General features: G+C 40.8%; 1 protein-coding gene across 1 annotated transcript; it reads right to left on the bottom strand.

The window, feature by feature from the left end:
- Positions 1-60: 60 nt before the first annotated feature.
- Positions 61-26,999, bottom strand: FAM83H (family with sequence similarity 83 member H). The gene is made up of 5 exons (XM_062570818.1): positions 26,958-26,999; positions 7,004-7,464; positions 5,841-6,005; positions 5,366-5,490; positions 61-3,016 (listed from the first exon to the last, which is right to left on the bottom strand). Exons 2-5 carry the CDS (start codon positions 7,448-7,450, stop codon positions 376-378), a joined length of 3,378 nt encoding a protein of 1,125 aa, XP_062426802.1. The 5' UTR covers positions 7,451-7,464; positions 26,958-26,999; the 3' UTR covers positions 61-375.
- Positions 27,000-27,432: the final 433 nt, after the last annotated feature.

Here is a 27,432-nt window from a genome sequence, read left to right as displayed (position 1 = left end):
GTATCTACAAAAATTTTTTGGGGGCTTGGCTCAAACCCAAATATTGAATTTTCTGGTTTTACTTCTGTCCTTACTGATAGCAGAATTGTGTTGTCAGCTGAAAATGTTCCCTGAGTACAAGATAAAGAGACTCTACTATATGTGTGTTAAGCATTTTGGCAATTTAATATTTTTATTTGAAACGTACTGCAGTAAGATTGCCTGATACCATGTGACTTTGGCGAATTGTGCCACTAGAGGCTAGTGAAGAACGTATTTCCACTCAGTAACCCAGAACTGTGTCACCTGTGGTACTTACATCCATCATAAATGTGTTATCTCCTCATTCTCTTTTGACAGTCAATGATTATATGGAATTAAATAGTATTTCTATGATCATTTTTTGGTCTTGAAGGTCCCCAAGATTTTGGGCATGAATTTTCCCATCTTCTTGTCTTTGGCATCTGTATCATATTCCTCTTCACTCTGACTTGTATGATCATCCTTTTTGCAGAAGACCTCAAATCTACTGTAGACTCGCTTTTCCTTCCGCATATTCTCCATTTTTTTCAGAAGCGTATCTCGATCCTCTGATGGTTGCCGCTGAAGATTTCGTTTCTGACTCCCAAAACTCTCTGATCTGTGGATGTTACAGCTTTTCTCCTTCTCACCTTTCCTTTCCAAGCTTGAAGTTGATTTACAAAGATCAGGATTGCTAGTGGATGGCAGCTGCTTGGCCAGTTCAGCTCTGTTCTTCTGACTATTTGCAGAAATTTGTTCTAGAATCACTTTGGTATCATCACGGAGATTGCTACTGTACAGGATGTTAGCAGTGGATGAGGGAAATCTCCCCTGAGTTAGCTGACTGCTTTTGGGAGGAAGTGGTGTTGCAAATTTATGGGTTTTTTCTTCTTCCATCATTTCCTGACAGTCCCCTATGGAAGATCGTTTGAGAACCACAGGCTGTTTGTTAGATTTTCCACTCTCAGAAATGGATTCCTCCTCCAATTTCTTTTCACCTTTTGGGTTCAACAGCTGCTTCAGCCGTAATGACCCTTTCCTGAAAAATTCGATTGGATTCTGTTCCTGTTTTGAACATTCTTCCTCAGACTTACTGAGAGAGCTGTCAGATCCTTGACTTTTAGATAAGTTTTCAAGAACTGACGTGGTACTTGTTCTAATCTGTGGTTTCTTGAGTTCTGTATTAGCTGATTTTTGAGACTCGTCTTTAAATGTCACTCTTTCCTTCTTCTCTGGAAGATTCAGTTTCTGAGTGTCCCCTACAAATATAAGACTCTCCTTCTCTGGAAGAGCAGGCTTACTCTCTATAGGGTAAAACCGAGATGATAATTTTTCCACTTTAGTGCTAATATGTGCTAGAGGGTCTTTACTCAATGTGTCAGTAAGCTGGGGGGTTGATGAAGCCATTCCAAATGGTCTGTCAGTCTCTCCATGCACTTTGTAAGTACTGCAGGAGTCTTTGGAGTCCAGTACCCTGCTCTCCAGAATCTTATACTGCACAGATTTGGTACATTTCTTCTCTGCATTCTGTGATTCTTCCTGGAGAAAACTGGAAATAGCTTTGGTGTGACTGACTGTCGCTCGCTCTGTGTCTTTTCCCACAGCTTTGTACTTCTCTAAGAGTTCTGCCACTTTAGATGAGGCAGCTGTCTTTACAGTTTCATTGTCTTTTGTCAACTCACTGGATATTTGTTCCTTTTGGATCATATGAACCTTTTCTATTGTTGTGTTTGGCTGATCTAATTTGGCAGCACTAAAAATCAGAGAAGACCTGAGTCTTGAGCTCCTCTGGATCAAGGGATTTATTCTGGACCTAAAGGCATCTTGTTTCATTATAGAGGTTTCTTCACTTACTTTATCAGGATCTACAAATTCTTTGGCACTTTCAATTCCTAGTGACTTGTTATTGAATGATATAGGGGATTTAAACACTGGGATGAGGTCACCGGAGTGCTTTGTGAGGGTATCCCCAAGAACATCACTGTATGCCTCTGATTCCATAGGCATTGGGAGACCTTCTTCTGGTTCAGACTGGTATGCACTAAGGTATGAAGAAATCCTCCAGTCACGTAACCCTGTTTTATTTTCCTGGGTATTCTTGTCTTGATCGGGGTCCTCATCTTTGTCCTGTAAAAACAGACGTTGTTCCAGGCTTTGCTTCTGTGTAGGTGATGTCTGGCAAATGAATTTCTGTCCTATGTTTTGCCTTCTTAACATCATTCCCATGGGGCCGTTGCCTGCTGGGTTCAGATGATCAGATCCATGTCTCACTTCCCTGGAAGAATTTGAAGGTACATAATCTAGTCTTAAGGGGAAACCCTCCTGTGGAAAATTGGATTCAAATTCAGGGTATCTTGGTCCCTCTCCATAGTCTTCTAGTTCATTGAATCCTGGCCTACCACCTCGTAGTCTATCAAACAGTCCCTGAGGCCTGCCATGGGGATGTTCAAAATGGTACTGGTAGAACTGGTCCTTCTGAAAGTGACTAGACTGGATCTTAAATTCATCCAGATTATTCATGAACATCTGTCTGGCATACTGTTTGGAAGAAGCGAAATTTTCAAATGTTCCTTCTGCAAAACTGTGTCTCTTAAAAGCATCTAATTCTAACTGCTTGGAGCGGAGAAACCCCCTGACAGGATCCATCTGAGAATTCTCCATTTCTACCTTTTTATACATTCGCATGGCTGACCCCTCCACAGTATGGCGCAGCATGTCATCCCGCCTGAAATTTGACAGGAAGTACCTGTCTGGATCAACTCTGTCCATAAAGGAGGGAAAAAGATAGTCCTCTCTCTGGAACATTAGGGGTGCTTTTTTGGGAAAGAAAGGCGTGTTATTCCCAAAGGGAGTCATGGCAAATGGGTTCTCTGCCTTTGCCAAAACATTGGCTGGAGGAACAAGAGGTTCTGATTGTGCAAACAAAATTCGGAATTCTTCATCAAAGCTGGACACCAGCTCCCCCTGGAAGATGTGTGCAATGCTTCTGTGAATCTTCTCAAAAGACCACATAAAACTACAAAGAAAAACAGAAGCAATGATAATGTTATCATCAAGTAACTCAGCAGTACCAGTTCACATTAAATCATTTGCTTGCCTGAAGAAAATTCTCCTGATATTATGTACTACTCAGGTAGCCATTCATTACACACTGGTGTTCCCAAGCCTAATACTTACGGATTTATTGGACATCATTGCTTTGCAGAGGATTTTACAGAGCAATGAATGACTCATGTTCTAAATAGGCTAATCAGTATTAACAGCAGTCAAAGAGAGAGAACTGAGACCAAGGATGATAATCTTTATCATTCACATGAACTAAGTCTTCCTGCAATTACTTTGTGTTGCAGTTCTTTTTAAAATTAAAATGTCATGGCTTCAAGAACAGCAGAAAGCAAGTCGAGAACTACAGCCAGTCAGCCTTACCTCAGTCCCAAGAAAGATTATGGAGCAAATCCTCCTGGAAGCCATTTCCAGGCATAGAAAGGACACAAAGACAACTGCAAACAGCCAACAGGGATTTACAAAGGGTAAATTGTGCCTGAACCAATGTTCACAGTTGATATGCTGGAGGACAGGGGTGCCATTCAGAGGTATCACAACAGGGTGGAGAAATGGGCTGATGACAACTGCATGAAGTTCAGCAAAAGTGAATGCAGAATCTCGTACATGGGATCAAATAACCCATGCACCAACATAGGCTGAGGACAATGAGGAAACAGTTTGGCAGAAAATGACTTGTAACAAGTTGAGGAAAGACAGCAGTGGTGAAGATAAATATATACAGAAATAAATTAGTAAAAGTCTAGCCAATAGGTGAATGGAAGTGATTATTCTCCTCTAGTCAGCATTCTGACACTGTATCTGGAGTATGAGTACACTTTTACGCTTCCTTTTAGAAGCTAACTGTTGACAAAAGTGGAGCAAGTTCAGCAGAGGGCCACCATAATGGTTTACAGGCTGAAGTATGTTAAGTATCAGGAGAGGCTGAAAGAGCTGGTTTTGTTCAGCCTGAAGAAAAGCATGCTAAGGGAAGTGTGATTGTGTGTGAAGGGGAGCAACAAGCTAATTGTTGTCCTCAACTACTTAAAGGGTGCTTGTAAGTAAAATGGAGCCATCCTGTTCTGGGAGGGACACAGCAGAATGATACAAGGCAACAGACGCAATTGTAGCAAGAGAAATATGGATGAAATATTAAAAAAAAAAAAGAATTATTCACAATGAGGACAATCAAACATTTGAGCAGCTGTTCAGAGAGGTTGTGCAGTCTGTACTCTTGAGGTATTCACAGCAGCATTGAACTGTGAGCCTATGATTCGTCAGGACCAACATTCTCAAACTAGAGAAATGTTAAAAATTATTGTAAATGTCTCAGAATATTGTCTCTAACTATTCACACATTCAAGAAAGTTAATTCAAATGGGAATAGAAGGTCCATCAAATCTAAAAGGACTGACTGAGGCACAGGGAGGAAGAAAGAAACCTGCAGGCCAAAGAGTTTGTGCTGTTTGTCAGCACAAACACAGCTATGGCTAAACTGTACATGAATACCTTTAGACTGGACTACAAAAGATTCCTAGTATCAGCATAGTAAACCTCTAGGTTTGCCTTCCTATATGATGTTATCTGAGTTTTGGGTTGGGGTAGGGAGGGTTTTTTTTTTTGTTTTATAGAGGCCACAGTTGGGGGGAATGCTGACTGAGCAGAGTAGATTTTGGTTATGAAGAAGGATGTAAGATATACTTCCCTCTAGCAATAAGGAATGGGATACAATACCATACAACTCTTGGTTGGTATACTCAGGCATAACATAGGTACAATATATTCACTAACAAAGAAGGCATCAGTAATTTTATTAGTAACTAGCTCTTGAAATGTAAGTGCCTACTCCTTGGTCTCTGTAACTATTTTACATTGGAGGAGGTGGTTGGGTTAGGGTTCGTTTGTTGTTAGGGAGGATTTGTGACACTTTTTTTGAACGAAGTTTAAGAATTCCCCAAAATATATTCAGTTACATAACTTGTGCCAGACTGCATGTAAGTTTTTTGGACTTGTTAACCTTGGTGACATTATTGTCCAGCATTGCATTGGATTTTAAAATACATTATAATTATTGTATCTTTTGTACAGATCATTTACACCTTAGATGTTAAACAAGCTCAGCTTTGGGTATTTAAGCTTCAGGTTCAATTGGTGTATCTACCTCAGTTGCAAAATGGTATATTTTCCTTAAAATTGCTGCCCAGTATCCATCAGTGAGAACTTTGTCACTGATGTTCATTTGGAAATCTGAAACACTGCTTTACCCAACAACCAGCCTCTCTCTCATTGAACTAGAGAAATGTAAAGTTGCAGGGCTTCTCACCTGTAGTTGCCACTCAGCACCACCATGCAGTCCACCAAGAGGAATTTTTCTTTCACATGGCCTTTGAATGACATCCCTGTGCGGCAGTAGTAGGTTGGGCCAGAAACTGTCCTCACCCTTAGGAACTGCAAACCAGAAAAGGCAGTGACACAACTGGAAGCTGTTTTTTCCTTTCTCCTACCTCTAGGTCTTTCCCTTGTTCCTTTACTTTTCCTCCCTATCCACCATTTTTATCAGCACTAGCTATTCTGTCTGCCTAGCCAATGAGTAGGAAAAAACCTAAGTAACGTCTTGAGCCTTCACCACTACATTGTTATGCCAGCTCTCCTGGCTTCCCTCATACTCCTGTATTTCTAGGCTCTAACCCAGCTTTCCCTTTTCTCAGGTTTTTACTATAATGACAGACCTCTGTGTCCCAAGACATACCCCTCTAAGGATAGGAAGGAAGAATAGAGGAGGTCTTCTGTTTGCTTACCTCCACATAGTTAAGATTGACTCTGCATTTAGCAGCTGTATCAAGGAAAAGCTGAGAGTTCATTTCATCCAGCAAGATGTACACAGGGACTCTGCGAGCAGCAGCATCCAATACCTCGAACAGCAAATCCACATCAGTGAAGATGTCCATCACTATGGCTACCACCTAAGAAAATGCAAGGATGTCACAATTCTGCGCAGGCTTACATCCTAACTGCATGTTCCCCAGCACTTTACATTTCAAAGCTGAACTGCTGCACTGTCTCCAGTTCAATGTCCTTTTTTTTTTTTTTTTTTTTTTTTTAACATTCTGAGTCCCAGAACTGGAAATAGAATTCCTATCTTATGTGCATATTCCATAGATGATGGTGACAAGCGAGGGAAAATCTTCACTACTATTAACATCCCCTTGTTAATTAATCCAATAATCATAGCAGGCATTTTTTCCTCACATAACCACAGAGAGATTGTATTGAGCTGCTTGGCCTTTACAGGCCCACACCCTCTGACACTCTGACACATTCCTGGCCAGCATTCAGTCAGCCAGTATATAGCTATGTTTATACGCTATTAAATGGGAAATAGCTTCAAATCTTTCTGGGATTTCCATGTCCTTCGCAACTCTTCTCTTACCAATGCATATAAATATCTGAGCAGGGAGTAAAGAAGACAGAACCAGGCTCCTGTCAGTGGTACTCAGTGAAAGGACAAGAGGCAATGGACACAAATTGACATATAGGAAATTCTTCTTAAACATAAGAAAAAAACCTTTTTACTGTAAGGGTTATCAAACACTGGAACAGATTACCAGAAAGGCTGTGGAGTCTCCATCCTTGGAGATATTCAAGGACAGACCCTGAGCAACCTGCTGTAGTTGATCCTGCTTTTAGCAGGACTAGATGATCTCCAGAAAAAGATCCCTTCCAACCTCAACTACTGTGCATCTTTCGTATATTTTAGCATTGTCTCACACAATTCTCCATGGGTTCAGACAGCAGAGGCTAGCTTTGATGCCATAAAAGGTAACTAAAGAAAAATCCTTCCCTGCCATCAGGTCCTGGGAGCAAAGTTATGGGAATTAGTAGAGGGCCTGATGCATCCTGACCCATCTCACACACAAACACATATTTATCTCTGATCTAGTTTGACTCTTTACTATCTCACCTGTTGAGCTGCTCGAATCATTCTGCGAGCCTCCTCCTTAATGCTTGAATTGTCTGGGGGTGGTGGTTGCACAAGTGTTGTTACTTCCGTTCCCCTGAACCCAAAGACCATTGGCCAGCCCAGGTCAAGCTCAGGAACAGCAAGGTCTGAGTTCATGGGCCAGTATGTCCCAGAGGATCCATCCATGTCTTTGTCACCTGTGGTGTCTGTGTTACTTTCTTGATTGGCATACTGGGGTTTCTGGAGATTCTGTATGATGTGATCCACCTCTGAGTTGCAAAGAAAATCAGGGGCTCCTTCCTCTGCCAAGAAGCGTTGGTAACTTTCTTTGCCCTCTTCAGTTAGCACATCCAGAGCCAAGCGGTAATACTCCTTATAATGCGGTGGCAGGTAGTTAGGGTCGAGGGGGTTGTCCCCCTGTGAGGAGCTTTGAGACCGACGAGCCATAAGGCAGGGGAGAGCTGAAAACAAACAAACCAAAAGAAATGACAACAGCAATAGTCAGGCCAGCAGTCTCACTACGGTGACACATTCGTTCTCACAAATTGCAAGGATTGGAGTCCTGATGGCAACATTGAAAGGGAAGAAATTCAAAGCGTTGGAGAGAATTCCTTCCTAATGCATGGGGAGCCTCGATTAGGCAAAGATGGCAAACACTTAAAGCATTACTTTAACATAGTTAAGTGTTTTCAGGCAAAATAAGGAATGAATCAAATTGGAGAATATAGTGATGAGTGAGGATAATGCATTTAACAGAATGCTCAGCTTTCTCTTTCAGGCTACAGATTGCCAAGCTTAAATTTATTTTTTTGTTTTAAAGCTATATATTTTTTAAATAAAGTATAAGGCTGCCAGTTATTAGCTGGACTGCATTAAAACTCATTTCTACATGCTATAGAAATTATTTACTGTGTGTAATATGGTAGTAAACCAGAAAGCACATGCATGTGTACAAATGCATCTACTAAATACTTAAAAAGCTGAGTGTGATAATCATGTCAGCATAGGAATAGAAGCAAGGGTAAGATTGGAATGCAGGCAAGTGTAAAGTATCTTGCTGCTGTAGTATGGTCAGAAGACATGCAAGTGCAAAACTGCTGAGATACATGAAGGGCTAAAGAAAATGGCCATGATTGCTTCTTCAGTTTCCTGATGATTCAGTTAGAAAAAAATCTGTAGTGAAGCGGATTATATTTAATATTTTAAGATGACTTACCTGTAGCGAACCTATTGCTTAAGACTAAGGACAAAAATGATTCTAGTCACAGTTCTGGAAGAAAAGCTTCTCATGGTACAAATGCAACTCAAGTACTAACACCTGACCTGTGAAAAACTCCAAAGCTCTTTGGCTCCTGGCCCTGAATTAACGTCAGTGCTCAGACATACTTTTCTTCAGGCCCCATCACTGACATGCCAGCACACACCTCCTTATAGTGAAAAAAGAGCATACCATGCTCTCATGACCATTCATGCAAAATTTCCTCAACAGAGTCTGAGTACAGTGGGTGGAAGTGGCTGCTGCTATCATGGTCATCCAACACAGAAGAGATGTCTGCTTCCAAAATAAAAGGGATTGCGACAGATGTGGGAGGAAGAAAAGAGACTGCAGGCCCATACTACCGCTCTCTAATCAGTTTAAGAATAAAGCCAAAATAGTTTGCAGATGAAGCCTTAGTGGACTTCCCCATTGGAACATCTGCATAACACAGGTCACAGAGTATCACAAGTTACTCTGATTTCAAACTATATATCCTGGAAGAGCTGCATCAGACAATGGAAAAAAATATGGCCTTAATAAAAGGGAGCAGCTGAATCCAGCAGGTCCCTGTGTGATACGCTGCAATGGACAATTGTCTTTGCAGTTTACATATGTTTCTTATTTGCAGTCTGAATTGTCTACCTTTGTCTTCCCGCTGCTAATTCTCATTCTGTCTTTTTTGTCTTAGGAAAAAAAGCAGTCCGCTATATACTTCCATTTTTTTTTGTGTTCAAGTCACCTGTGTACCTGTTCTTAACTATTTTGGAAGTGTCTCTAGCCTTTCATTTTCAGGAAATGTTGCCAGAGTTCAAGTCATTCTCAGATATTTTCTGAGACCCTTCCTGGTTTAACATTCTTCCTGAAGTGATATTACAGAAAAAGCACACACTGTTGAAGTAATGAGATCATTAATATTTATGTAGCAGCATCCTCAATTTTCTTCTCTTCACTTACGTTCTCTGCTTTACTGCTATGAAGTTCTTAGCCACCACATCCCACTGGAATTTCATGCTTGATGTAGTCTTTACCACGCCCATGGAGGCCCACAGCATCACAGGAATCCCACAGTTGTCCATTTTCTCCTCCAGTACAAGTACTAAAAGGCCATCAAATTAACCTAGCAGGCAGTAGGTTCAAATCGAACACTGGGAAATACTTTTTCTCAATTGAACTTGCACTGCAAGACTCCTTGCTACAGGATGTTTTAGATATTAACATTTTACAAGGATTCAGGAAGTAACTAGGTATCTCTATTGGACTGGAGAGCAGGTAATGAAGGCAGCAGTGGTGCCTGGAGCAAGAAGGAGTCAGCAGAACTAGAGCTATGGTCAGGGAGGGGGAGAAAGAGTTCAGAAAAGTGGCTTAAAGAAGAGGAGAAATTTTGCCAGCTTTTTCATGTGAGGGTCAGGTACAGAATGACTGTGTACTGCAGGCCTCAAGTGTTATTTCTCTGAAGGTTTTATGTGAAAAGAGTGCATGGATTCATAGTATGCGTGTACTCAAATCGGAATACACAGCACACACTGTCCTGCAGACTGGATGCAAGACCTTTTAGGCTGAAAATGAACAGAACAGATTATTGTAGAACAGTCAGCACAGCTTTTGTAGGGGAAAACCATTGTCCCTCCCCTTTGTAGGGGGGGAAAACCATGTCCTGTGAATGTCTCACTGTGCCTTGAAGAAATCAGAGAGTACATAGTTACTAAGAGTGTTCTCATTTATATTGTATATTTGGCATTACTTACAAGCAACAACAAAAAAGATTTCAACAAGCTCCTCACCAAAGCTTTTTGCACAAGCTAGCTGATCATAAGACAAAGTAAGCGTATGAGGAAAAAACTTGAGAATGGCCACATTGGTCAGCTCCAAAGTTTGCCTAGCCCTGTATCGTATCTATGAGAGCAGCCAACAGCAAGTGCCCAAGAAAGCTTGTACGAACAGGACCGACATGCAGCAATATTACTCAGAACACTTTTCCATTGTTCAAAAATTTGTGGCTGGAAAGGTAGATCAGAAAACAAAGGGGAGGGATAAGTGAGTAGTTTTTACAATGGGGGAGGAGTGTCACTGATGTTTCCTAAGGGTTTGTGGTAGTCAATATATTAATGAATAAGCAGGAAAAATACTACCAGTGAAGAAACAAATGTGCTGAAAAATACTCCTCATCCTTTTTCCTAAGCCACTGGCCACAAGGAGAAAACAAACACAGAGCTGAAGGGGCTCCCTGTCTGAGTATAGTAACCACAGACGAAGTGGGATGGTCCCAGGAGGGACACTGGTCTGTGAAGGATATTTAGAAAGGGGACTTGTGCTTCTCATTTAACACTGAGAGATATTTGCACTCGCCTGCGCTGCCAGAATAAAAACAGTCTCTCAGGAGGGCGTTGCCTCCTTGTGTCCGTGTTGGAGGGTATCATTTTGCTGTGTGTGCATTAAGGAGTGTCAGCCTCAGCTGTGAAACACACGGTGTGACTGCTCCTCTGGGCTTTGCGCAGGCTGAGCCAGGGTGTGGCATCGCTGCGGGGCAGGCAGGAAGCAGGTTTGTCAGCACCCAGCCTGGGACATTTATTGGGCCATCAGCCTTCATGCTGCATAGCCCTGACTATTCCCTACCTGTGCTGTTAGGACTCTAGCCTCTAAAGAACCAGCAAGGAGATAGTTACTGACCACAGGGAGCCAGGGCTCAGCCTGTGAGGCCAAACCTGGCTACCCTGGAAGCAGCAGGAGCAGACCAGGGCAGGGAAAACTAGTCTCCAGACTTCACCTTTACCTGCAACAACAGATTGCAAGAGCCACAGCAAACACCTGAACTGGACTGCACTAAATGCCGGAGCGTGAACAGTCCTGTGGCTGACTAAGAAGGTTAAAAAATCTGCACCATCACTCTCTTTGGCTCACAAGAACAGAACTAAGGAAGGAGCTGCTGTGTCTTACTTCAGCCAGCTCTGATTTCTTAGAAGTTAATGCTGAAAAATCATCATCAAATTCAAGATGCCTAGCACCACCTAGCAAGAACCTGCAGCCTGCCATTCCTATATTTGCTCAGGCAAGGCTTTAGTGACTGAGCATCCTCAATTTTAAGGAGTAGACTTCTCCCTCAGGTGGTTTTAATTTCTTCCAAAATAGATACACTTATCTGAGAACTGTGAAATGATACAAGAAATGATGTTTCTGCAATCAAAAGTAACTCATGAGTTGCAAGGACATAAACACAAATCCCTAAAAGGTGGGTACAACAAATTTAAGAACACTTACCATTAGTGTGTTTGACTTTTATGCTGTTCCCTAGACCATGCAGGAAAGCTGCAAAAATGCATCCCCCCCACCCCGTAAGTCCCTAGATTATCCTGCGACTGTGTGTGAGGAATTCTGGAGTTTGTTCACATTTAATGCACAGCTTTCATTTACTTTGATTTTCCCAAATAGATCCCCAGAAGATAGTTCTTGAAAGATCTGAAGTTTTCCAACTTTTTTTCTGGATTTTTGGACAGCTTGTTTGCTGTTGCAAACCCGGGTCAGCAGCTTGCTACATACACACAGATGAACCCTACAGTGTGTGCACAAAAGTTTGGTGCCCTTGGGTAGTGCCAGACTAATAGTACTAGTGCTACATAGGAGGTCTGTGCATGTGCAGTGAGGCTGATGTCAGGACATGTCATGGCTGCATGGGTAGTATGTGTAAGCACGAACAGTAATTTCAACCGACACACACCAGGCTCACTGTACATGCACTGGGCTGTAAGGGTATGCACACATTTCTCCTCACAGAATCCTGGATAGAAACAGCTTATATGGTAACTAAATAGGACTTTAATTTTAAAAATCTCTTAAATATTCTACACCACTTTGGAGAAAAATAACTTACTGAATATGATTCCAGGGAGTGAAAGCACTGGCACAATTCCTGAGAATTATCTGGAATACATTCAGAAAGATATGGTCCTTCTGCATTTGTGATAGATCTGTTTGGTAAGTCAGAAGCCAAACACGTATCTGTGCTTCACATCTGCGCAAGATGGAATACTGATGGTCTACTGATACGGATTTAAAGTCTGAGGAGTACAAACAGTCTCAAGAGCAAATGGCTGTGTGTGCATCCGTAAGGAAAGCTTACTTTAATCCTTAAATCCAACCAAAGAGTTGAAGAGGATGATGTTCCTGGATCTCAGGAGAAAAAAACTCCAGAAAATCCAGATCTGTTTATCTGTTACTTCAGTCAAACGCATGAGTAGCTGATTTCCTATACAAAAAGCACACTATAAGATCAGGGTTTTGTTTATGGAAACAGGCAGATGTCCTACAATGTTCAGCTCTATTCTATATTGCAGTTTTTCTTAAAGGTACTAATCTAGAATGCTTTTTACAAAAGGTAGTAGCTGTTAGCATTTATACAACTAGTAAAATATTTAAATAATGAGTAAGATGATGTGATGTATTTTATATGTCTTCTTCATGCTGCAGAATTCTTTAATTCTCTGATACGCAGCAAGGATATAATAGGTTGATTAATTCTCAGCTTGCATGAAGAACACTGCTTTTTCTCTGTCTGCATCATTGATATGGTTGCTTGTATGATTTGGTCCTACCTCCCTTAGGTCTATTTTCATTATGCCACTTGTAACCCTATAAAGTTGGAAGAAATAGCCCAAGTACACTTAGCACTGGCATGATCCCAATATTCTCCCTCTAGCTCCTCATGTGCTGCTATCTAAAACGAATATTGCATGACAAGAGATGCACTAAGTGATTTAAGCTCTTTCAGTAATCTTTCAAACTATTTCCCTGACTGTCAATTTAAGCAGAAGGGAAGAAGTTAGCTGCAACCACAAATATAATCTTCTGTCACTGTGGTAAGAGCATGAGTGCATTTGAGTTCAATGAATAAGTAAAATTTTGCAAAAGCTATCAAGGTAGCTGCTGGGCAGAAACTCTGCTAGGAATGTCAATTCACTGTGATGTAGTGGTGTTACCTGAGCTTTTGGATTCCATGCATTTGCAATCTTTGCAAGTACATCTCTACTACTACCCATCTTGTAGAGTTTATCTACATTATTTTTGCACTTAGTTAATGTATTAGTTCTTCTTTCCACTAAGTCATAACTTAGTCATTTCTGGGAATAGTTATCTGAAACTGGCAGAACTCAGAGCTACTAGTTCAAATTTGATGTTAAGCTGCAGAATGCAAGGCTGCATCTCTAATTCTAGATCAAATAATCCATCATTTGATGAATAATTCCCCTACAAATTAGCTGAAAAATACAACATACCATTTATGGCTAATATTTGTTTGTCACAAGGAGGACACAGAGGCTTCTAAAATAAAATTTTTAAAACTAGTATCTCTTTACATCTATGTTAACCAGTTTTGATCCATACAATATGTGTCAGTTATCACTGTGCACAGATAGATGTTGTGGAGTGCATTCATATGCCTTAGAAAAGATTGGATAATTTACTAAGTATGCAGAATTACCTTGTTACTGTTTGACTCCAGAATTGGGTATTCTGTTATTTGTTTGTGTAGGGAATTCGGAATCTAGAGTGCCAGGGAAGGGCATCCAAGTGTCAGCAGTTCCTTATTCTCTCTTAAACCTGTGGTAGTTGTCATGTAGCAGGCCTGGTAAGAGCAAAATGAAAGAAATACTTGGCAGAAGCAGCAAAGCTTGGAAGAGAGCTCTGTGAAACGGATAACCTACGTGGACCCTTACTTCCTTCAAGAGCTCAGTAGTCAAGGTCCTCATTAAAGTTAGATGGTAATTCTTTGTTTCTATACCTTTAGTGGGAGCAAACTGAACACTTTGTCAGACCTCCTGAATACAGTGACAGAAGATTGAGGTACACATTATTTATTGGTATTCTTGCATGATGTCTGGATTTTCCTACAAGATTATGGTAGCATCTAAGACAGAAGAACGCCAAGAGGGGATTACTTCCTTTCTTGAAATTTACCTGCAAATTTGCTTTTTTGCAGCTTTCAAAACTATCCACCAAACATCCCTCTTTCCATTCACAAGAGAAGTACTGAAAAAAGTTAAGATCTTTTGTACAAAAGCCCCAAAAGCCATAAAACCTACAACGTACTACCAGAAGAAAACAAGAACGAACAAGCTTATCACCAAAGTCCTTCACACCTTTGACAGCTCCAACTTTAGGAAAAACATCCCAGGAAGAGCCCTACCCTTATATTGTACAGGAAAGCAAAGGATTCCCATCAAACCTGGCTAGTATGACCTGAGAAAAACTTCTTTCCTGTCCTCAAATCCGGCAATTGTTTTAAGCCTGAATTTATGAGCAGAACACATCAATAAGGGACATGAGAAGTTCTTTAAGACCACTACACCTGCTAGCACATGCCACTAATTATCCTCTCACTAGAGCTGTCCAATTGTGATGGTTCAGAGGAAGATGAAAGAAAAATCCCTGCAGCAAAATTAGATAACAAGGTGAAAGTCTCTTCTAACCTCTTCCAGCACATAGTCCTAAAGCCTTGGATAAATTAAATAAAATGCAAATAAACCTTTGGGGAGCAATTCAGGTGTCTACATGCAGGTGTTTAGTGTCATTTGGGATGCCCTCAGGTATCTTGGTTGAGGGCATGGCACATATGCCATGCCTGAATTACCCTCAGGCACCTAAAATGACACTAGCCACCTCAGTTTGTGAACCTGGATTCAGATGTGATAACCACACACTGTATCCCTCTACCCTGACTGCTCCCCAGAAGTAAGATTCGCTGACTAAATGCAGGTGTCTAAAATGTCTACATGCAAAATAATTGCCCTGTATTCCCCTCATAGCTGATGGAGAATGAGATGAGATTCATCTTCTAACAGATGCTTATATTTGGCCAAGTTTTTTCTCAGTCCTTCTCCTGGAGACACTAACCCTTCCAAAGCTTCAATGCTCAACATTCAATTCCCAGATAACCTTTATCCTGTCCTACATTCCCTTCTATCAAAATCTATCTTGAAATTTTAAAGATCTTATAACAGAACATGCCCAGAAGGTGGTTCTAGAATGTCACTCCTTTGACAGTACATAAAGTAAAGAAATAGGAGGATCTTTTTTTTACTTTTTCATTGTACTTTCAAACATGGCTTCCATAGCAGGGCAGATCAGTCTCATATAAATTTAGGCATACAATCCCATGAATGTCTGATTCCTATTACAACCATCAAAATCTAGTCAACACAGTCAAGTGAGTAATTTGTCTTTTACTAAAGTAGACACCTACAATAGGGCTGATGAGTCCCACTATCGCTGTACAATGTTCTCCGAGCAATCAAATTGCTTTGATAACTTTTTTGTACTCTGTTCAAGGCCCATCTTCAAACATAGCCAGTACAGTTGAACAGAATATTCTGATGGTTCTCTTACCAATGGTATATTTGAGATAAATCTGCCTCTCTACTCATGTTTATACATCTATGGTTGTTGCTGTGGTGTAACACTTCAACTCATTGGCTGCCCTGACACCAATTAGTTGGGATACCATCTCCTTTCTATAGGTATGAAATGGATTCTGTTACTAAGTGTAATAACTAATTGTGCTACACCCAGTTTATCAACTGATTCAAAGTGTTCTGTATGCCTGCCCTACATTTTATCTTAATTAACCTTCACAATAATCAAGTATCTAAAAGCCTTCTCATGTGTTCTGACTTCTTTGATTAAAATACTTAGCTAACACTGAACTTCATGGAAATCTACTAAAAACAAATCTATCCAACTGATGACTATTTTTGAAACAAAACATTTAAAATTATTTAAAGTGCCTATTTTAATTTTGCACTATTATTCAGTCAATATCACATCAGCTTTTTAACAGATTGAGTGTACAATGCCGAGACTTTTAAATCATCTCTTTTAATACTGCAAATCATTAACTTAGCACTGAATATTCCAAGCCATTGTATATCTGCCTTGACTATTGCTACTCAGTGTATCACTGTCCCATTCTACCTGAAGCTGTGGCCATCTGGGTCAAAGGAAAATTAAAAATACTAAATACATTTACCAGTTGTGCAATGAGGAAAGCTACTTTCTGACCAGTCCTAAAATATGAGATTTGTTTATCATTGTTATTTTACCACATGGATGGAAGAACAATAGGCATGATTAGCATGCAGCAGGCAATCCTACTCAGCACAAAAGCTGACTGGTAGAGTATAGCAGAGAAGGGAATTGCAGATATAAAGGACGAGAAAGAGCCAGTAAATCTTTCAACCTGAACACTCCAGCACCTTGTACACGCAGGTGATATCAGTTCTCCTGGTAACAATATGTAAGCATATATTTTAGAAAGTTATATTTTGTTTTAAAAATACCAGAGAGCTGTGAGTCAACTACTATCCTAGCAAGATATTTCAATCTTCATTTACCTTACTGGAGTGAAAATGCATCTTATTACAAAGTCAATTTAAGCTAACTTCAGATACTAGCTGTGTTACAATGCCTCTATTAGCAAAACAGAAAAAAATACCTAATATCAAATCTTTTGTCTGTTCAAGTACAATGTAAATCTCTTCTTAGCTTCCTCCATGATAAACTGAATAGATTTTTCTGTTTGTAAGGCTTGTTTCCTATCCTTGGACAATGTTTGTGGCATTCATTTAAGAATTATCTGAACTTTCTCTGGTAATTTAACTCACCTTCACATCACAATACCAAAAGGAGAAACAGTATACTACTAGTGGCCTTACATCTTGTATCATTAAAATTTGTAAACCGTGAGTAGCAAATAAAATAAAATAAAATAAAATTTTTCATAAAACTAACTTATATTACTAGTGACCAGAAAAGGTAAAATGACTAATTTGTCAATTCTATAATTTCAGCCTTCATTCATGCTTTCTGTACGTTGTCTTCTATCCGACTGCATTAAAATATGATTCATCAGATTGTAGTGTTGCATTATTTACTCTTTCCTCAAACTTTAGGCTATCTGTGAACTTTATCAGACTATTTAATGATTACCTAAATATTTTACTAAAATACTGAGCAGCACTAGACAAAGATTGCTGATAAGTCAGATAAAAATGAGCACTATTAATAGCTTCTCTTTAATAACTGATACTAGTTCATTAACTATCTAATGTAAGACCTGTTAATTTTGCATAATATATAGATTTTAATCACATTTAAGAAAGCAGTAATTAGGCTGATTTGCAGAAGTCAACGCTTACTATAATAAACCTACCTGTGCTTTCACCAGCCAAAACTATGATCAGGCCAAAGAAGGCTGGTACAGTTTGACAAGATCTATCTTAATTAAATATTAGAACAAATTTCTGAGGGAAATATGATGCCTTCTTATCAAGACTGAATGTCTTTTTAGCTCAGGAAAAAAACAAGTGTTAAATGTTGTAGTCTCTTATACCAATAGGCAGCTTAGATTATCTAATGATCTTGTCTGGTTTAACTGCTCAAATTATCTAATTCTTATTATAAGGATGCTGAATAGGCTTTTGAATATCTGCCTTCTCCCTGGCTAGTGATGAGTTATTTTAGCATCACGTAATTTCTGTAAAAGAATTCAATAGTCTAAGTAGCTACTAAGTAGAAGCAGCTATTTTATCATTTTTCATGTTGTCTATGAATTGTATCAGTTCTCAACTGATTTTTCAGTTGAAAAAATCAGAACATCTCAATTTACTGTATTCCTTGTTTTATCATGTCCCTTGTTCATCTTGTCCCTACTGTAACAATATCAGTCTTTTCAATCTTACTGTGACAATACCAAACTTTTCAGTTTCTCTTCCTGAGCATTTTCTGTCTAATAAATAAATTCTTTTGTTTTTTCAGACAGCTTCCCTGTTACCTGTGAATTCTGCAATATCAACATCAGGATGAAACTACCATTACTGCACATGAGGTCCACACTGCTGAATTACACAATAAGCATTATTTTTCAAAACTATTAACTGTGGTATTCTGAAGTTTAAAGCATCTTGTCTCTTTTTTCACTCCCCTATAGCAAAGCCAGTATAGTCTGCAACTTAACTCAGATCCCTTTTTTCCCCTGATTTTTATAGTTTTTAGTAGAATCCCAGAAGGCATACAAATAGATCAGTATTTTCCTTTGTGTAAATTACTTTGCACTGGCAGCACATAGTTTCACTTGCATTACGCTCATCTTTCAACTAGCCTGGCTTCTAAAATTCTCTATAGTTCTCTCTGGATTTAATTAAAGATTATTACTCTGTGAAAGATCTTGTCAAATGCCTTTTGAAAGTAATGTATTTTTATCCACTAAAATTATTTTATCATATTTATCCAGTTAACAACCTGCTATTAGGGTATGGATTCAGGATCAAATTAGCAAAGTAAGCTAAGGAACACAAACATAGTGATCCACAGCAACTATCCTGCACTTCCCCTGTCAAAAATTAAAGGTAATTTCTTCTTCAGCAAGAAAGAACTGCAATACCCTGCATTTACCATGGGGAACCATGCAGTAAGGGAAATCACATACAGTTGCTATGAAATAGTTACTGTAAGCACACCTTAGCATTTTTGTGTGCCCCTATGGCTTTCATCTAAAACTGCATTTAAAATAGCAGCTTTCAAGAAGTTTTCTCTGTGTAAATTACTGATGTGGCTTTTCCTCACATAAACCATGATGATTTAGATCAAAATCCTCCAGAAAGATTGTATTTTTTCCCAACTCCTGTGCTGTATACTGTACTTTGTACTCCTGTATATTGTCTAAATAACTGTAATGTAAAAGCCCCCTCAAGATCTTTGTGCTCCACCTGCCATTTACAACTATCATTTTAAGTGTTTTCTTTCTATCATCTTTAAATAAAGGGTTGCAAAATTCTCTGTTTCTCCAGGATTCATTCTCATTAACTGTGTCTGAAACCTCTCTTTGACATGTATTTCTGAAATAGTATGACCAAAAAAAAAATCATAGAATCATAGAATCGGTAAGGTTGGAAGGGACCTCTGGAGATCATCTAGTCCAAACTCCCTGCTCAAGCAGGGTCACCTAGAGCATGTTAGACAGGGTTGCATCCAGACAGGCCTTGAATCTCTCCAGAGAAGGAGACTCCACAGTCTCTCTGGGCAACCTGTGCCAGTGCTCCGTCACTCTCACAGGGAATAAATTCCCCCTCACTTTCAGGCGGAACTTCCTGTGCTTCAGTTTCTGCCCATTGCTTCTTGTCCTGTCACATGGGACAACTGAAAAGAGTTTGTCCCCATCCCCTTGACACCCTCCCTTCCGGTACTTATACACACTGATAAGGTAAAATCAGCTGTACTGGGTCAGATCAAAGGTCCATCAAGCCTGGAATCCTGTCTCTACCAGGGACTGAGAGGAGATGACGTGTAAAACACCTATGTGAACAGGCTAAGCATTTATGATGCTTCTCCAGCTTTTCTAGCCTAATTTTTAGGTACTTGAGGTTCAAGAACTTCCTGATCGAGGAAGTGTGCAGACAGCTTCAGTGGATTTGGTTTCATTAACTCACTCAGAATTTCCCTAAACCCATATACAATTTCAGCACCCACATCTAGAGGCAAGGAGTTCTACAGCTCAGCTATACAGTAGATGAATCAGTCTTCTTTTTTGAATCTGCCACTTGTTTTTTGCTTCAGATAGAAGAATCAATATGTGTTGCTCCTCATCATGCCACTGATTTTATATATCCCTGTCAAACCTCCTTCAATCATCTCTTTTTCTAGATGGAGGACCCTAACCTCCTCTGTTTCTTCTTACATGGAAACTGTTCCTAATTCTATTCCTTTCCTAATATTACATTTGCTTTTTGACTCCTCATCATGCCACTGATTTTATATATCCCTGTCAAACCTCCTTCAATCATCTCTTTTGCTAGATGGAGGACCCCAACCTCCTCTGTTGCTTCTTACATGGAAACTGTTCCTAACTCTATTCCTTTCCTAATATTACGTTTGCTTTTTGACTACTATGGAAAAATGGGCATCATGCTGATTTACAAGATAGTAGTATTATGCTTTGATTTTTGCTCTTAGCCTTGCTGTTGCTGAACTGTTCCCAGTGACCATCAATTAAATTTTCTGAAACCTAAGGGTGAGGCTACAGGCAAGCACTCTTGCTGGTTTGGTTACAGTTATAGTAAGAGACTCTAATCAAGAGTTATGATACCGTTCTGTCAGATGAGGTACCAGCAATTATAAAACTTGAGGTTTTACCTAAGAAGGTCTCATAATGAAGGTTGCATTAGAAATGCTAAACAAATGAGAGAGAAAAGAAGTGATGGGTGAAAAGGAACAACTGAGAGATGTTCAAATTTAGCATTGTGCATATAATCAGCTGTGCAATTAAGTGGGCTATAGCCACTGTACTACAACTATCTTCCAAAGGGAGATTTGAAGAACAATTTTTTGATAGAGTTTCCCAACATAGGGAGAAGCAGAGGAGAAACATCACCTGAAAGACAGGTAAATTAACTGGCATCCAGCACAGAGAAAATAGGTTTGATAAGACATGTCACACTGCACCACGAAGAGCGCACAGAACAAGACAGAGTAGAGACATGGAGCTACTGGAGAGAGTTCAGCATGGGGTTACAAAGATGATTAGTGGACTGGTGCATCTCCTCTATGAGGAAAGGCTGTGAGAGCTGGGCCTGTTTAGCCTGGAGAAGAGAAGACTGAGAAGAGATCTTATCAAGAGCAACAAATACCTGAAGGGAGGGTGTCAAGAGGATGGGGCTGGACTCTCTTCAGTGGTGTCAAGCAACAGGACAAGAGGCAACAGGCACAGACTGAAACACAAAGTTGCACCTGAATATGAGGAGGAATTTCTTTACTGTGAAAGTGACAGAGCGCTGGAACAGGTTGCCCAGAGAGGTTGTGGAGTCTCCTTCTCTGGAGAGATTCAAAACCTGCCTGGATGCAATCCTGTCTAACACACTGTAGGTGACCCTGCTTGTGCAAGGGGGTTAGACTAGATGATCTCCAGAGGTCCCTTCCAACCTCAACTATTCTATGTGATTCTGTGATCTTTGAACCTATTTTTACAGGAATTCCAGACCACCCTTCACTTACCATTTCAGACCAGTTACCACACTGGCTCTCATCTCTGCTACAGAAGTGCTGCAGTATTTCACATTTACTATCCTTCTGATTTTGCAGTCACTCAGAATAGGTATTTCATAGAATGACGGCAAAAAAACATTGATTCACAGTGTCCTCTCTCCAGTTGTTCTAGAAGATTGTTAGAATTATTTGTCATTTCATACTTTTCTCTGCTATCCTTAACAACCATTGCATCAAATCAGGCTCACTAACTTGTCAGTACCAAAAGCATCAGTCATAAATCAGAATCTTATCATATTAGGAAATGAACAACCAAAACTACAAAATTTAGTTCCTTCCCAAGAGATTTGTCCTTTAAGTATCATACCAGGGAAAACAGTCAACATAGACAGATATAGAGAGGAATATATGAAGAAATAAGCATTCAGTACATTAGCTTCTGAGACGTTATTTGTTCACATGTTAATATGGGACGGTTGTTTTTGTTCAAGAGGAAGCTGAAGAAGAACAATAAGAAGACAGGCTTTGTATCTGTTTATCAGTAACTACTCCCATGCTCAGGGGCCATGGATAAAGGAGAGAGGTCAAAGGAGCTTGTTGAAAACTTAGAAGGAGGAGATGAAGGCTATACTGGGCTGATGAGAAGCAAGGCGAAGTGAAGGTCTCTCAGCGGTGGTCTCCCTTACCCATTTGTTTGGGTCTTCCCAAAGACACTGAGTTGGTTGCTAAAGTGCCAGCGTGCCTCTGTACAAGGACTACTAATGCAATCAGGAGAGAAAAGAGCATGAAGCACTATCACTGTGCAATTACCAAGAGCTTTTTTTTTTTGAGCAGGCAGTCTCCTAGGGAAATTTCCCTTTGGCTTGGCTTGAGGTCTGGTTCTGTTCTGTTCTGGGAGTGACTTTATTTGGTTTGATATTTATCTCAGGCATTCAGTCTGGTGATCAACAAAAGCTATCAGACCAAAGAACATTGCTCTCTTAATTCTAAAAAAGTAAGAGATGATGTGATCACAGACTACAAATATCTGTGCACAGAAAAATGCTCAGTCATAAGGAATTTTTTTATCTAGGTAGAGAATAACAAAGTAATTTACAGATGAATCTAGATGTAAAAATCTTCCCTCTATCTCTAGACTAACAATAAGAGCAGATATTGGAATAAATTACGGACCTGCTGGACTGTGCATCATTTGTTGCCTTTCTATATTATGTTCTATTTCAATGGAGCTTAATTTTTTTTTTTTTTTTTTTTTTTTGAAAGAGTAACATGAAATTCTAGTCTGTGCTATGCTGACTGGATGATTATCATGATCCCACAAAGATTAAAAAAAAAGAAGAAGAAGAAGAAGAAGAAGAAGAAGAAGAAGAAAAGACATGCATTTCTCTTAATTTTACTCTTTCCCAGGAGCAAATCAAGTGTTATCTTCAAGGTGATGGACTGTAGTTTTCCAGTCTAAAAGAAGGAAAACTAGTTTAACATTTCCTTTTTCTCTCCTCTGCTGCTGCTTGATGCGAGCCCCTGCTGATGTCTCAGCACCTCAGGCTGGCTCTATCTTCCTGCCAATGCTGACTCCAAAGCTTGTTGTTACATGTTTTGCCTGCACAGTGAGTTCCCTGCCTGCCTCTCTCAACTGATCACTTCCCTGGCTGGACCTGCTTCTCTGCTTCAAGACACTCCCCAAAGCTGAGGCCTTCATAGAGTTATATGCACCAGTAGAGGGAACTGCCTGAGAGGCAGCAATGGTTGTATAAACCCTTCTAGAATGGGATAGTCAGTTATGATCTCTGCCTGACACCTCATGCTCATATGCAAGTATAAGCACAATTTGCTGGGCTTAAGCATCTTGTCTTCTTCATTGCCCTGGATATAAGCGAGAAAGGAAGCAGACAGAAAAAAATAATTTAGCCTGTTGTACTCCACACACAGCCACAAAACCCCTCTGTGCCATGAACATGTGTGGGACTGCCAAACTCAAAGTGATTTGACAGTCAGACTGAGAAGTAGAAAAAGGTATACCCCGAAGAAAAATGTAAAGCAATGATTTCCAATCTGTGATCTAGTAGGCAGGAGTGAATGGGCCACAGATGGTCCACAGAGCCACATGAAACAATGTCCCTTACATCTCTTTATGGTGGGCTGTGAAAAATGTCCAGGTTTCCAAAATTTCTGAAATCGCCGAAGTTCAGAAACCAATAATTTAAGAAATTACATTTGATGAAGTAGAAAAGTTGGTCTGAGAACAGCTTGCTAATATTCTGGAAGTGTTGACTTTAGGAGACAACAGTAATGCTGAAGGTAAAACTACTTGGACAGACATTGTGATGGTAAGAGGAAAAACATAGGATGCAAAATGTGGGTTGCTCTCAAGAAAATTAACTAGTAGGGTTTAAGGTGGACTTTTTAACTCTACTTTGTGTGATAGAGAGCCTGCCAGTGCCTTCTAACCCTGCTGCAGCAGGCTAAATAACCTATACTAATCGTGACAGCTACACTCATCTTTTCCAAAAGCTGCTCCTACAGGTGCTAGATTTCTCTATTAAGGATTTAACTTCTACTGACAAAGGATCTTTCAATTTAAGGCTTCTTACTTGCCAGTCACAGAGCCATGTGTATAGCACTTTTAGCTCACAATCATATCCCAGAATTTCCTGATTAGCTGTAGCAGATTGCCATGAGGATTCTACAAGAGCTATGGCAAAGGACACTGGACCACACTGGAGACTCCAATACTTTCCTATTAAGTACTGTTCTAAGTAAGGCTCAGATACATTTCCCAAAATAGTCTAGTGAAATGTGGGTGCTACTCTGAATTAGGCTCTTTCTCAGCTGCAACTGTGTCTGCTAAATCCTCAAGGCAATTACTTTTCCCCTTTTCATCTTCCTTTCTGTACTTTCTGCTGAAGTCTGAATTCTCTGTTCTTGAACTATATCTAGGCTGAAAACCTTCCTGTGTTACCATTAAAATTTCTGTTTGGAAGATGAAAATATGGAATTTATTTTTTCTGTTGCAATGCCATGTAAACAATCCAAGCTTTCTCTTCTAGTCATCTGACTAGCCTCTACTGTTCACTCTAAGTTAGAGTATCCAAGTGAAAGCAGTCCCGTTCTTTACTCTAAATGGTTTTGCATGAATCACAGTCATCATTTTAAAAAATGATTTATCTGCCAGCTGTAGTCTAGTAGTTTCATTCTGCCTAAAGTCATGGTCATCAGATGAGAATTGCTTGAATTCATTTAATCAGTTCAATCACTGAGCATCCACAGACTACAATTTTATCTCCCCTATTACGTGCATTTGCCAGCTCACCCTGTGAACTGGCATAATAAACTCTTTCATGGTCCAAAGTGAGTAGTGAATGTACTGAATGCTACAGGCATGCAGCAGAGAAGAACTGGGAACCTAGTCAGCACATTGGAACCCCTACTAGACTCCCATTCACCTCTTCTTTTCAGTCAGTGCAAAGGATCCCACATAATATTCTTTGCTGGATAATCAGGAAATTAGCCAGACATTTAGAATGTCCAGGGATCTTTCTACAGGCCAGAGGAAGAGAAAAGTAGCAGAAAAATTACATGTCGTAATTCTCCTTGTGAAGTGGTTATTGAGACAGCATGTCAATCTTAACTGTCTTATGCAACAGAAAGTTTGCACTGGCACATGTAAATCCAGAATACAGCCATTAGGACAAAACCTGATGTTCACAGCTAGTTACTTTCTGCACATGGAGACAAACTGAAAACTGGGGAAATTAGGTTCTGCATGAAAAAGGGGCCTCTACAGAAAGCAGATTACCTAAAGAGATAGCAATGCTCATGCAAAGCTTACTGTATTTCAATCAATCCCCTTCACTGGATTTTTATCTACTAAAGAACAGACATAAGGATGTCCATAACAGAACTGCAAGAAAAGGCCCATCAGTGTAACACATAGTTTGCAGGAGATCCCCCACTGCATGCTGCCTTTGGCCTTTTACCTCACTCCCCCACCTCAATTACATTGTAGAAATAAAACTCCTTCATTAGAGCTATGACAATCCTGCCAGATGGGGTCTGATAAGCAGTTCAAATGTGTTCCATTTACTCATAAAATACAAAGTCCAATTCTGCATGATCTTGAGGTGGATTTTAGTTGCTTAGAAAGTTGTGACTACATGAAAAATGAGGTACAGAACACAGGTGCCTCTCTCCTGAGCCATGACACTGCCCTGGCACAATCATACCAGACTGTGGAGTGTGGTATTTTCATTTTTTCCTTTGACATGCAATTTTCCCTAAAACCACACAGTGACTGCAATTTTTTTTCCATTGAGTATCACCATTTCCCCTGCCAGGTGACAGCAAATACAGTTCGTAGCCTCTCAAATACAACTCTCTAAAGCCCTTCAGTTAAAGGGGAGCACAAAGAAATCCTTCTTTCCCCCCCCACACACAAGCCCTTCTGTAGACCTGTAACATGGTGAAGGCATGCTATGTTTTCTCTGTCTGCTTGCTATTTTACTCCTTGTTCAATGAATACAAAGGCTGTGCAAAGGAATCCAGGGCCACCAGTGTTCTGCACTGTATTTGTCACTACTCTGCTTTGGGGCTAGCTTGTTGTTTAGAATTGTTACTGATTTATCTTTGGCCTCTATTGCAGCTGAGTTTACTGCAGCTTTCATGAATTAAATGTTTTCAGCAGAAGAATGTCACTATAGGTACTGCTGTTCCTCTCCCAGCACCTCCTTCCCTTCTGTTTTAGAAAATTGAGAACCTCAGTATTCAGGCTAGACAAAAGCCATAACTGAACTCCGCTGATCTTAATCAATACAGAGTGCCAGGAACACAAAATCTTCCCTGTCTTCTCTGTGCACCCACTGAACCTAAGTTCTGTCAGACAAGCTTGTATCTGCGGAAAAAAGTTCGTGAGTATATGTGTGTGTGTCTGCATGCATGTGTCCATACGCATCTATCCGTGCCTTTGCATGTACACGCATGAATGCCTGTGTCACTGCTTGCAGGCCATGCCAGCAGGTAGCTACACACCCATGCATGCGGAGTGAAGTCAAAGCAAGTAAAGGAGCAGTGGGCCTCAGTAGCTCTTTCTTGTCTCCTTGCCCACCTCATGCCTTGGCCTTTCCAGGGCTACCACCAGTTAAGTTCTCTTTGTCCCAGTCTCCTGAGCAGATGTCTCTACAGCATTTCCTACTCAAGGAGAAGGCCAACTTGCGCTCTAACCTGGGTAACAGTGAGGCTGCCTGATCTCTTCCCAAGGACAGGGATAAGTTAGGAAATACCCACGCCTCAGGGCTTTCTCGAAGTCACAGGTTTAGTGAAGTGTTCACTGAGCAGTTCTGCTCAGGCTACCTGAGGACTGACAAGTCTCTTCCCTCACCAGGCATAATACCTGCCATCTCGGCTGTGACATGCACTCTCTACCCTTGCCTCTGCTATCTCCTCCTGGGATTCCCTCTCACACCAGGGCAGTCACAGCATGACTGCAGCGCCTGCTGCGGGAGCCTTTTCCCCCTTGCAGCCGCCATCTCTTGCCTCAGACTGCCTGCAGAGTCCCTGCCCCAAATCCTGAGCACCTAGCCCTGCGCAGAGGGGCAGGACAGGGCCTCCCAAGCCCCTGCCTGCCACCGCATGTTGCCACTAATATACCCCAGGAAGTGCCTGCAGGTCTCCTACCTTCTCGAGTGAGCCAGGGCAGGTGGTGGGTCGTGCTCTCCGGCTCTCTGCTCCCCTGGACGTGCCTGCAGCCTGATTCACAGGCACCTCCAGCCAGCGAGAATCAAGCTCCACCCAGGGCAGAGGGTGAGTAAGAGCGAGAGAAAGGCAAACTCTGGAGAGTTATTCCCTCCCCAGGATTGCAGGGGAACGAAAGATAAGGCCTGCACATTCCTGAGCCGCAGGCTGCCTCTCCCTTCCCGTCTGCTCTGAGCCTGCCAGACCAGCTCGGGCCTGGCTTGTGGAGTAGGCCATGGAGCACTGGCTCAGCAGTGGCGACACAGCACAGACCCTGCCGCAGGTCCTGTCTGTGGCCCAGGTACAGGGCAGCCCAGCAGCAACCTTGGGAAGGAGGGCTGGGCCTGGCAGGGACTCTGAGGCCTGCTCTGGGGAGGCTGTGCTTCTCTATCTAGTTGGGCCTCGCTAGCTGGACAGT

Source organism: Rhea pennata, chromosome 2 (genome assembly GCF_028389875.1).
Source record: "Rhea pennata isolate bPtePen1 chromosome 2, bPtePen1.pri, whole genome shotgun sequence".
NCBI lineage: Eukaryota > Metazoa > Chordata > Aves > Rheiformes > Rheidae > Rhea > Rhea pennata.
The sequence above is the reverse complement of the archived record's forward strand: the minus strand, read 5'-3'. Positions and strand labels throughout refer to the sequence as shown.